Source organism: Tenrec ecaudatus, chromosome 10, assembly GCF_050624435.1.
Source record: "Tenrec ecaudatus isolate mTenEca1 chromosome 10, mTenEca1.hap1, whole genome shotgun sequence".
Classification (NCBI taxonomy): Eukaryota; Metazoa; Chordata; class Mammalia; order Afrosoricida; family Tenrecidae; genus Tenrec; species Tenrec ecaudatus.
Genome location: NC_134539.1, coordinates 131,224,393 through 131,236,641, shown reverse-complemented (window position 1 = coordinate 131,236,641; position 12,249 = coordinate 131,224,393). Strand labels below are relative to the sequence as shown.

The window sequence follows — 12,249 nt, the reverse complement described above, 5'->3', positions numbered from 1 at the left end:
CACGCCCCCCACCACACCCATCAAACCAGCCTGGCCTGACACCCCCTGCCCCCCAGACCCACCCACCCCACCCCCGCTGAGGTTCCTAGGTTCAAGGCTAAGTTTTCAATTTCCTCCCTGTCTCTCTTTTCCCTGTGCCTGGTTGCCAAACGCCTTTCCTGGCTAATCCCCCTCCCATCCCTCAATCTTTGACTCTCTTCTCTTCCCGCCGCCCCCTCTGTCTGTGGACTGCTCTCATCTTTGCCTCCCATCTCTTCCCCCTTCCATCAACCCTTCCTTCTCGGTGTCTGTCTCTGCAACGCCCTGTGTGTGTGTGTGTGTGTGTATGCGTGTGCGAGCGCGCACGCGTGTGCAACACATGTCCCTCTCGCCTCTCTCTCTGTGTCTCTCGTCCACCCATCGGCCCCTACCACAACACTACTTACTGCTGCCTCCTGCCCCGTGCCCTCCTGGGCTGGCCTCCCAGGACAGACAGCTGTTTGACACCATATCCTTGCTGATCCAGGGCTCCCTGGATGGGGAGCTGAAGCTGATGGATGAGCTGGCGGGCCTGGGGGGGCAGCCCTCTGCCTTCCCTCCCGCCCCCAGCCGGGGCGGCTCCGACCCACAGGTTATTGTGCCCCCTCCCCTGACCGTGCCGGGCTGTTCCACGCTTCTAGGGGGTTTGGAGGCGGGTGGTGGGGGGGGAGGTTGCCCTGCCCACCAGGTGACCCGAGCCAGAACAGCCTCAGGTCCCCATTGAGTTTCATACTTGGCAGGAGGCAGCCAGGCGTCCCTCCAGGCTGGGCGCTGCCTTCGGAACGCGTATTTGGAGGGCAGGGAGGCCAAGTGGGCATCTCCAAGGAAGACGGCAGGGTGGAGCGGACAAGGGGGCACTGGGAGAGTAGCAGAGGGTGGGGACACAGGAGGCTAGCAGCAGGGCCTGGGCTCCGGGTGGAGAGGTGCGGGGCCCATGGGAGAAGGCCAGGACCCCGACCTTGTCCCGGAAGCAAATGGCAGTGGATCCCGGGAAACTTGGTGTGCACAACACTCGGTGCCCATGGGTCCATCACCCCCAATCCCTCCTCCCCTGTGACTAGTCAGCCTGCCCACGCCCTGCCCTGTAAGAGCCCTCCCCACCCCGCCTCCCAGGCAGGACGGAGCCGGGGGAGGAGTAGGGAGAACTTGTCAGCTAGAGACAAGAAGGCCTCCCCCTCCTTGGCCCCCATGGGTGCGCCCAGAGCCAATCATGGGCCCCTGGGAAGCCTTTTTGTGCAGTTCAGACACGGGCACGGTGGTCTGCATGTGGGACGGGCTCTGGCCTCGGCCCTTGTGTTGGGACTGTCTCCGGAGCGCAGTGAGCCTGGACTGATAGTGGGAAAGCCAGTCCGTTCCCCAGGCCCCGGGACAGAGCCAGAGGGAGAGAAGAGGGTGGGATGGCATGGTGTCAGGACAGCCAGCTCACCCTGGAGGACCGGCTGCTCCTATCAAGGGTCCTGCAGACCCCAGGTGAACCAGTCAGATGGTGTGGCATCCACAGGGGAAGCCCCATTCAGGTCAGCCTGAGGAGAGGGTAGGCGGGCGGCAGGCAGGCAGGCAGGCAGGGGGAGGGCTGGGAGGGGAGAAACCAGAGTCTGGGGGCAGGCCAAGTCCTGCCAGGCTTTTGGAAGCAGAGACAATAGGCAGAAGCAGCCAGCAGATTGGCCTCATTGTCCTCGGCGCCCCCCATGCCGCTCTGTCTGTGCGGAGAGGAGAGAGGGCGCTTCGCTGGCCTGCCTTCAGTTTTCCTCTTCTCTGTTTTTTTTTTGTGTGTGTGTGTGGTATCCTTTTGATGAGAGCGAAGGCCCTCCCTCGTGCCCGCGCCCTCCCTGGGTGGCAGTAGTGTGGGAGGGGGCTGTGAAGGCTCCCGGGTATCTTTAGAATGAGGCTTTGTCAGTGCTGGCTCTGGCTCTTGGACGCCTGCTGCCGCCTCACTGTGGAGAGCAGGGGGCGAGGTGGGTGAGGGGAGGCCCTGCCAGTGGACTGGGGAAGGGGTGGGGAGAGACTGGGGATGCCTTTCTGTGCCCGAGCGTGGTGACAGAGGGGACGGGGTGGGGCCAGCGGGGGCTGGCATGAGTGAGTGTACACATGTGCCCTGTCCGGGCTTCTGATGCCTGATCCTGTCTCTCCCTGTCTAGATCCCTCTAGCTGAGATGGAGGCTTTATCTCTGACGTCAGAGATTGTGTCTGAACCGTCCTGTTCTCTAGCTCTGACGGATGACGCTTTGCCTGACGACACTCACACACTCTTACTTAGTGCCCCGGAGAGCAATGTACATACACATGACCCCCCACTGCCCACCCCACCCCACCCCCAGCCACACAGGGCTCCAGATACCACCGAAAGAAGCCAGATCAGATTCGGTTGGCATCTTGCCTTGAAAGACAAAGGGGCAGCCCCAGGGGTGGCACAGCCCCCAAATAGCAGGGCCATCCATCGGGTAGCTGACCAGACACCCCGCAGGGATGCTGGATGCAGTCGGTCCCTGTATGTGGAGCCCTGTGCTAGCCAGGCTGTCCTCCTGCCGCCCTCTCCGCTGCCTCTCCCCTCAACATGAGACATTCACCACGCTGCAGTGGGCCTGAGCCACATCTCTGCCGCCGCCATGCCCGCCTCCACCTGGGGGCTGCTCTTGCCCCCTCTGTCACTGTTCTGTGTGTTCCTGCCTCTCCACCAATCTTGTCTGTGTGTTTTGGCAACCTCGTCACCCTCTTCTGGTTTCCTGGCGCTTCTGACTCAGAGCAGCCTTCCTCCTCCTCTTGGGACTTAAGAAGGGCCAGGGGCTCCCTGTTCCCAGTAGGGATCTGAAAGGACAGGCTCTTGTCCACAGACAGGGCCTCCCAGAAGTAGAATCTGGGGCTGGGAGGGGAAGCAAAGGTTTCAGACTACACCCTGACTTTGTCATTCCTGGGGGACAGGAACCCAAGCCTCCCTGAGAATAGGAATGAGGGCCTCAGGGAACCCTGGAGGGAAGGGTCAAGCACACTCTTGAGAGCATCCCTTGGCCAGCCAGGACCTCCACCCGGAACAAAGGCTCCTGGCACCTTTCCCTGACCAGATGCGGCGAAGCATCTTCGTCCCCCAGCCTGTCCTCACAGAGCCCTCACCGCCATAAACCAGTCAGTCAGTGACCGAGAGAAGAGGCCCCTGGGGCTGGTTCAGCTGATTCACCTGGGCATGAGGGGGAGGCCATGAAGTGGAAGACCCTCTTCCCTCTAGGTTCTCCCAGCTGCCAAGTCTCCTGCTGATGCCCCCCTCCTGCTCCCACCCCTACTCCAGGGCCCCATACCCATAGCCTTGTCCCTGTGCTCTGTCTAGACCAGGACCTCACCTCAAGACCCCAGACTCCCTCAGAGCGGATCCCTTAGAAGGAGCTGTCCAGCCAACTGCAGGGTGGGGGCTGGGGGCTGCCTCCTTACCCTCCGCCATCCCCACAGGAGGCTCCTAGACAGGGCAGTGTGGACGGGTGTGGGGGCGGGCTCCCCTCCTCCTCCTCCTCCTGCGTGTCCGCTCCTCCCCCGCCATGCCCATCACCGCCTTGTCCTGGGAGGGACCCTGGCTTCTGTGGGCCAGCGCTGCATCGGTTACCAAATCTGGGTGCTCCTGTTCCTCCCACCATCTTCCCCGGCTCCTTTTGCAGATGGAGTCCCAGGCTACGGAGGTGCCGGTCACCCTGGGACCAGACCTGCTGACCGTCCGGAAGTCTGGGGTCAGCCGCACGCACTCCCTGCCCAACGACAGCTACATGTGCCGGGATGGGAGCACTGCTGCGGGGTTCCCTGGGTGCAGGCCCTGGGGTCTCCCCAAAGCTCAGTCAGGTACCAGGGCTGGGGGCAGGCTTGGAGCAGGCTCTTACAGGGAGATCCCCTCACTGCCTAGACCCCTTCCTGAGCAAGGAGCACTAAGGCAGCCAGAGAGGTCTCTGTCCTACCTCTGGGGAGGCCTCAACCGGAAAGGGGTACCCAGCTTCTGCTCTAGTCCAGAGTTCGGTTCTGTGGTGAGGGCAGGAGCAGTGAAGAGGAGGGAGGGGCCTCAGGTGTGACCCCAGCCCCGTTAACCCTCCACCTCCTCTCTCCCCTCTTGCTTCCCCCAATCCCACCCCTAGGCTCAGTCTTGTCTGTGCACTCCCAGCCCGCGGGCTCCAGCTACGTCCTGCAGCTGTTGAGAGATGGGGCCCATCTACTACATCCCCACAGCGCACCCCCCTGGGGTGCCATCCCCAAACTTCCCCCACCAGGCCGCTCCCCGTTGGCTCAACGGCCACTCAGGCGCCAGGTGAGCAGGTGTGGCCAAGCGGGCATGGCCAGGCATCCTGGACGGTTGCTAATGATCAGGATTGGCTCGGCCCTTCTTCTGGGACCTGTGCTGCGACTAGGGACATGCTCCACTCAGCCCTCAGTCCAGGGACACTGTGCTGACGAGAGCTGGGGTCGGCTGTGTCCTCTTGGAGCGTCCTCTCTCTGCCCTGGACAAGGCCCAAGGGGGCTGCTGGTTGCCCAAGATGCAGATTACGTTGGAGGGAAAACCCAGGCCCCACAGCAGGCCCCCTTGCTCTGAGGGGTGCAAGTCAGGTTAAATGTGTGTGCTTTGGACCAAACTCAGAGACCACCTTCTGGAGCTCATACGCTAGGGCAGCGGTTCTCAACCTGTGGGTCACGACCCCTTTGGGAGTCAAACGACCCTTTCACAGGGGACACCTGATTCATCACAGTAGCAAAATGACAGTGATGGAGTAGCAACGAAAATAATTTTATGGTTGTGGGAGGTCACCGCAACATGAGGCACTGTCTGAAAGGGCCGCGGCATGAGGAAAGTTGAGAACCACTGCCTTAGGGGCTCCCACGCAACCCAGGGAGGCCCGTTTGCCTCACCTGTGGCACAGCCCACTCGTGCGCGTAGGTATGAGTATGGCCACGTGATAGCCTGGCAGCCAGGGCGGACAGTGCAGCCTCCTCCGTCCACCCTGCAAACACCCGCTGAGCGGCCTTGGCCCCATGATGGAGACAAGACACAGGAGAGACAGGTCCTCCCTACACACCTGCCGCCTGGTTCCCACCCCTGGCTGGCCTACGTCTCTGAGAGTCCAACTTGGCTGTGCTTGCTCTCCAAGAACATTTTGTTGTGTTTGGGTTGACCGTTGACACCGCAGGTTAGTTTACCCTCCGATGAGCTCTCTGCAAACTGACCAGAGGCGCTGACCAGTGCCAAGTCCGACCCTGTGACAACATTCTCATTAATTCTGTGCTGCTCTGGGTCCCTGCCCGCACTTCTTCACCTGCACTTCACATGACACCGGGCTCATGCGGCTGCCCTTGTGAATTCAGCATCAGTTGAACAACGGCTGATTTGGGGGAAACCGTTTGCCAGATGTTTCTTCTGAGTGCCTCTAGCGAGCTAGTCAGCAGCCGACCCTGTGAACCCCATTCGCACCACCCAGAGTCTCCCACAGTCAGGACTGGATCACCCCAGAAAGCAGGTAGGCACGGGCTGAATTGTGCTTACTCACTCATCAGGTGTGAACTGTCATCACAGAGTCGTTCAGTACAGATCAATAAGTAAGCACAAGTCAGCCGGTGCCTACCTGGTTTATTGGGTCCACTAGCCATTTCAGGGATTATAAAGTTGGATGGAGGTTTGATTCTCTAAGCGGCCTCTGTGAGGTTGGGAGAGAGGTGGATGCCGGCCATACCTAGAAGCAGAATCTCTGATGCAGTGAAATCATTCCTACAGATTAGCAAGCACAAGTACATCCAGGCTTCTCTTGCTATGGGGTACTCCAACACTGCCCTCGTCCACTAGGAAGACATTTAGGGCATTGGAAAATGGAGCAATAGGTCATAGACTTGGGGCTGCCGGGAGGATCAGAGCAAGGACTCAGTCTCCCGTAGGGGTGGTCAGGATATTCCCTTTCGTCGCACTGGTTGGGCCCATCCGGAGAGGAGCTTTTGCAGGAAGAAGGAGCCAGCTGCGGAGCAGAGCTGGACTGGGCGCTGCTTCGCATCTGGGCAGCAGCTGCAGAGAGAGTGCTGCAGGCTTAGGGGAGGCCAGGGCACCCTGGAGGGAAGACAAGGTCAAAGCAGGGGAGGAGGCCTGGGGGGTGAATGATGGCGGTCGGCCTGATGGCGGTCGACCCCCATCTCCTAGCAAGAGAAACTACCTGTCCCCCTGCTTCAGGTGGTCCTACAGCTGAGTGGGGGTGGGAGTAGGGGCAGCTGGCTTGAGGAGCCAGTCATGGCAGAGCAGCAGGCCCAGTGCTGAACCCTGCTCTCCCCGCTCGTGCAGGCAGCAATAAGGACTGACTCCCTGGACATGCAGGGCCTGGGCAGCGGGGAAGACCTGCTGTCAGAGGTGAGTGGGCCCTCCCCACCGCGGGCCCGGGCCGCCTCTTTCTGGGGCCGGACAAGCATCCTGTTGCAGCAGCAAGCCCAAGCCCGCAGCCAGATCTCGAAGCACACGCCCCCTTCAGTCCACCATCCAGCCCCAGAGCCCACCCGGGCCAGGGCCCCCCCAGAGACCAGCAGCAGCTTGGAGCTGGACACGGAGCTGAGCTGGCTTTCCGGAGACCTTCTGCCGACGGGCAGCCAGGAGGAGCCCCACTCACCGCGGGACCTGAAGAAGTGCTACAGCGTGGAGACCCAGAGCTGCCACCACCCGCCAGCCTCCTGGTTGGACGAGCAGAGGAGGCACTCGATCGCCGTCAGTTGTCTGGACAGCGGCTCCCAGCCCCACCTGGGCCCCAGCCCCACCAGCTTTGGGGCCCAGCCTCTTGGGGGGCCAGGGAGCCGGCCTAAGAAAAAACTCAGCCCACCCAGTATCTCCATAGACCCTCCAGAAGGCCAGGGCTCTCGGCCCCCACCCAGCCCTGGCGTCTGTCTCCGGCGTAGGGCTCCGTCCACTGACTCCAAGGACCCCTCAGCCTCGGGCCCCCCCGACAGCATGGCTGCCTCACCCCCCACAAAGAAAGACATGCTGAGTCTCTCTGGTTTAGCCTCTGACCCAACAGACCTGGACCCCTGAGTCCTGCTCCCACTCTACCTTCCTCCACTGGGTGCCAAGCCCTAGCTCCTCCTCCTGGGCTGTCGCCCTGAAAATGTCCACACAGACACGGGAGGCACCCCTCCCTCCTCGGTGATGCTGGGCCATGCCACACAGGAGTTCCGCCCTGGCCGCCGAGCCAGGGCACAGAGAGGTCCCATGCGCTGAGGTTCCCGACACCAGGACTTGCTGGGAGAAAGCAATACGTTTGTGCAGAATCTCTATGTATATTCTATTTTATTAAATTAATTGAATCTAGTCCACGCGGGGTGTACGACACTTTGTGACCGAAGAGACTTGTTTTCCCTTCTACTTTGATGTGTCTCAGAATATTTTTGAGGCGAAGGCATCTGTCTCTTGGCTACTTGACATCCCCCGCGTGACCTGCCTAGCTATAGTCCCTCTTCCTGCAGAGCACAAGCTGGGACCTGGAGGACAGTGCCGGCTCATCATCGGCGGACAGCGAGAGCCACATTGGAAACTGGCATGTCACTTATTTTCTCCTTTAACCCCATCCTCATTTTCTGCAGGGGAGAAAAGAGAGAGAGAGAAAATGAACAGAAAAAAAGATTTTACAAATGAAATGGAATCTTTTTATATAGACATATATACATATCTACCTATATATCTATCTCTATATATAAAATAAAGTAATTTTCCAAAATAAAAGTTATGCACGGTCCCGAGTACAAGCTAAGGGGCAGGAGTTAGGCCTCTCCAGGCGGCACTGCACGGGCGTGGGGGCAGCGGGTGGGAAGGGGAGGATTCAGAGGGGGTTGTGTGTGTGTCTGCTGGCCTATCTTTGGAGAAACTGGAGGGCCACTGGCTTACAGCAGCCTCTCCTCCCAGGGATGAAGGAGGAGAGAGAAGTCCTGGGGGGAAGGAAGAGCTGGGAAGCTGGACTCTACACCCCCTACACCCGCCTTCTCAGCCAGACAGCTCTGTGAATGCCAGTAATTCCAGCTTAGTTCTCATGCTGCTGACAACTATGGGCCACACTTTGGAAGCTGGAAATGGGCCTAATGAAGCTGTTTTGGTTAATAGGGGGCCTGACAGGCTGGGAAGGTAGCCTCCCCTGCTGAGGGTCTGCAGCTGGGTTCCTGTGGGAGGGGCAAGTACTTCTGGCTCTGTGACCTGAGTAGTCAGGACTTGAGCTTCCAGCCCCAGAGGAGGCCCCTCCAACATGCCCCCACCCCTATGGCCCAAGGCTACTGGCACTTGACTGGCAGCCCAAGGGCCCTGTGGCTTTGTCTAGAGGTGACCTCCTAGGGGAAGGAGTCTGGCCTGGTGGCCAGGCTGCCAGGAGGGAGCGGGCCCCTGAGAGGTGAAGAACATCTCCACCAAGGTGTTTACATGGTCTACTGCTGCCTGCCCAGTGGGAGCCAGCCAGCAGGGGGTGGGGGGAGCCGTGTGGCTGACTGCCACTTGGCTGTGCCACTGCAGCCAAGACTGGCTCAAACCCTGTTGCAAAGAGGCAGCGCCCCAGGCACCAGGCACAAGCTCAGGTGCTTTGTCCCCTCCCAACCACTCCAACAGCTGCCCCCAATCTAGTCCCTGAGCGCTGGATACCCCTGGGGCCTTCAAACCCCAGGGTTCTTGAACTTTCTTAACTTGCCAGCAAGGAGCTGGGAGCACCTGGCTGCTCCATGTCGGCCCCACACAGGCCTGGATGTTTCGCCCACTCCTAGGCTTTCTAAGCTGGGAAGTGCTTTTTCTAGTGGTTATTGGTCAGCAGTTCGAAACCACCAGCCTCTCCTCGGGAGAAAGTGAGGCTCTCTGCTCCAATAGAGCTGCCGTCTTGGAAACCCACAGGGCAGTTCTACCCTGCCCTCTAGGGGTCGCTGTGAGTCAGGATCAACTTGGTGGCAGTGATTTGGGGAAACTGTTCTGTTGGAACAAAACCTGCACCCCATCGCTAAGCAAGCTCCTGGCTTGACCCTCTTGGGGTGTGCAAGGGTGTTGCACTCTCGCTCCGCCCCTCTGCTGGGATGAGGGAGTCGGTTTAAGAGCTGCCTTTTCTTTCCTCCCCCCCCCCTTTTTTTTTTTAAAGCAAAAGGACAACATTCGTGGGGTTTGGTGCCTCAGGCCTGCAGAGCCGACTTGTCTATTTTCACAGACTCTGGTAACTGCCCATTCCCATGTGAGGGTGGAGTATTTGGGTTTGGTAGGGGGAGGGGGGCCTGGGGTCATTTTTCCCTTCTGGTGGTTGGACGCCTTTGTGACAAGAGGAAATGGAGGACTGACATCTGCCCCAAGCCTTCCTGCAGGTCCTCCTTGTCCACCAGGCACGGTGGACAGCGCAGCAGTCCTGAACCAACTTAGGGTGACTCTGAGCCTACCTGGCTCTTCTCGGGGGGGGGCCCCTCTGTTCTTAGGAATCGCGAAGCCACCTTAGTGGGGTACTGGCTATGGTTTGGGCTGCTCTCCAGAGATGTGCAGAGAGAGAGTCCCTTGCTCCCCGCCCCTAGCTGACCCCACAGACTGCAGGGTTTGTCCAGAATGGAGCCGTGCCTGGGGGGAGGGGACATAGTGTAGTTGTGATTCGGACTCGATCCTAGGCTTGGGGGAGACACCTGTGACCCTCTCACTTGTGACACTGCTGAATCCTATTAACACTACTAACAATTAGGGTGATGCTAATCTTGTGATGTCTGTTTGGGTGGTTATCTGATTCTGCTCCTGGAGGCAGGGGTGGGGGTGAGAAATCTGAAGGAGACCAGTTGGGGGACGCTGGGAAAGGGGGCTCTGAGGGGCGTGGGGGACCTCAGGATGTAAGAGCATCTCCCCTGATGCTTCACCTTCAGCCTTCTCCTTGGAATTCAGAGGGCTCTGTGTCAACGGCTGCAGCCCCCCCCCCACCTCAGGGCTCAACTGCTTCTCTTTCCTCCACCCCCAAGACTCCAGGAAAAGGTCTATCTGGGGGTGGGGGTGGGGGTGGGGGCTGAGCTGGTGCTAAAAACAAACCCGAGGCTCATGTGCAGTCTCTCACTTACTCCTCTCAACATTCCAGCAGGAGAAGGGGCCACGGCTCTCCCCAGCTTTGCCGGGGCGGGGGCGGGGGTGCAGTGTGTTCAGAGAAGCTAAGTGACTTGTCCAAGGTCACACAGCCAGGCAATATCAGGGTTGCGATTTAGCACTGGCACAGGCCAGCCTCCTGCCTTTGCCTTCACCCTACCCCAGCCTCTTCCCTCCCCACTCCACCCCCTACCTGGTGGAGGGAAGGGGACAGACCTAGTGGGGTTGCTCCCTGGGGGAGGCCTTTTCTAAAGCAGGTACCTGGTGTTCATAGAAATATGCACCCATGCTCCCAGTCTGGCACATTCAGGCTTTGAGAGACCTTGTGGGAGGCCAGCCTTTGGCCACAGGACTCCGTGAAGGTGTGCACCTCTGTGTGCTCCTCCTCCTCCCGGTGGTGCTCCGGCTGACCCACATATGGCCAAGCCTGCTCTGCAGCCCCAGCCCCACCCTTTCCTGCAAGGCCCTCCCCTTTCACCCCAAGCTTCCTCTTCTCCCCCACCGCTTCTCTCCCTCTCTCGATTCAACCCTATCCCACCCAGGCCTCACCCACTCTTGTCGCCCCCAGCTACTCCCATCACTGCCTGGTGCCCCAAACCTGCCCCTCTCTACCCTCCCGTCCAGTGGCAAGGTTCACCCTGTGGAGCTGGGGGCTAGTGGCTCATTAAGGACACCAGGTGGCAGCATGAGGAACCTCACCTGGTGCCACCCCAGTCCCCCTGCTGCAGAGGGGCCAAACCAGGAGAGGACGCCAGCACCAGTGGCCACCTTCTAGGGGCAGGTCGCTGTGCCAGCCCCCAACGAGGACACAGATGGACCGGCCGGGAAGGAAGACTGGTCTGTGTGAAGCGAAGCCCAGGCTGGAACCTGACCGCTGAGCCTGCCTTGCCCAAGGCCCCGGCTGAAGGCCAGGGACCCAGGACAAATTCGGAGCAGCAACCCGCTGGAGGGGAGGGATACTCAAAGTGGGTTTGGAGGTGGTCTGCCAGCCCCTGTGGGGACAGGAAAAGGTCTGGCCAAGAGGTAGCCCCCAGCAGGGCCCAGGAGGGAGTTCCACAAGGCACTCTGGGCTCTGGACCCCATGTGCCTCAGCCCACTCCAGGAACGGAGCTGCTGGCCTGCTGGCGTGGCCGCAGAGCTCATTAATGCTTCTTTGCTTTGGAAACTGCATAGCCAGGCGGGCCTCAGAGCCCAACATGCATGCTAAATCAGATGCAAATGCAGTTGAGGTGTGGGGGGGGTGGAGGGGTAGCCGGGCAGCCTTGTGGAGGGCCACAATTGGGGTGGGGGAGCTGTACACCCCCACCAAGCTGGTGCCTGCTGCCTGTGAGGTGGGAAGGGGCAGCTGGAGATGGCGAGCGTCCAGGCCCTCGAGGAACCAGAGGGCCTGCAAGGAAGAAACCACGCAGTGAAGAGACGCCGAAGACCAGGCGCCAGCTCCGCCCCCACCTTCCCCATCTGTCACGTCTGTTCCAATCCAACTCTCCCCCTTTGTGGCATTTTCTGTCCCTGGGTCTCCCTGTCCCCCCGCCGGCCCCCCTTCCTTGCTCTGCTTTTTTCTCCTCTTGGCTTGTCACTCCTACTCTGAGCCCTACCTTGCAATTATCCGTCTTTCCATCGTGCCAGGAAAGTCCTGGTGCAGGGGTCCCCGGGGTGCTGGCTGCCAGGGGAGGGGGAGGTGCAGCCCATCTTGCCAGAGCTGCCGTCTGCTGGGAGTGGGGCGGGGAGCAGCAAGGGTCTCATCTCTGCCATAGCCCAAGCCCTGGGGTTCCTTAGGCTCCCCTCGGGAGCTCCCCCACTGGACATACCTTCGTGCAGCACCCTCAGAAGCAGAGTGGGCACTGCCATCCCTAATGCCACTACCTGTAACTTCTTGGGGAAACGGTCTCAAAACTCCCTGTCATCGAGTCAGTGCTGACCCATAACGACCCCCAGTGGGTTTCTGAGACTGCAATTATTTACAGGAGTCGAAAGCCCAGTTTTTCTCTCAAGGAGCTGCTGGTGGTTTTGAACTGCCGACCATATGGGTCACAGTACAACACAGCACCACTACACCACCTGGGCTCCATTGGGAAGTTGTAGTCAGTCAGTGGACATTCCCTGAGGGTCAGCTTGGCCAAGCATTGCGCTGGGGGCTGAGGATACCCAACCCCACACTCACTGCCCTCCAGTGGATTCCG

At 59.9% G+C, this 12,249-nt stretch overlaps 1 protein-coding gene across 12 annotated transcripts in view; it reads left to right on the top strand.

Moving 5' to 3' along the window:
- Positions 1–7,595, top strand: part of CACNA1G (calcium voltage-gated channel subunit alpha1 G) — a 64,331-nt gene extending 56,736 nt beyond the window's left edge. For 5 of the 12 annotated variants that reach the window (XM_075561609.1, XM_075561611.1, XM_075561608.1 and 2 more), the window contains 4 exons: positions 467–610; positions 3,660–3,837; positions 4,125–4,294; positions 6,302–7,595. In XM_075561609.1, the coding sequence (XP_075417724.1) occupies positions 467–610; positions 3,660–3,837; positions 4,125–4,294; positions 6,302–7,036 (1,227 nt within the window). In that variant the 3' untranslated portion in view covers positions 7,037–7,595. Of the gene's footprint in view, positions 1–466; positions 611–2,156; positions 2,292–3,659; positions 3,838–4,124; positions 4,295–6,301 lie in introns of all 12 variants that reach the window. The other 7 variants (XM_075561616.1, XM_075561614.1, XM_075561612.1 and 4 more) reach the window with 2 other exon arrangements.
- The last annotated feature ends 4,654 nt before the right edge of the window (positions 7,596–12,249 follow it).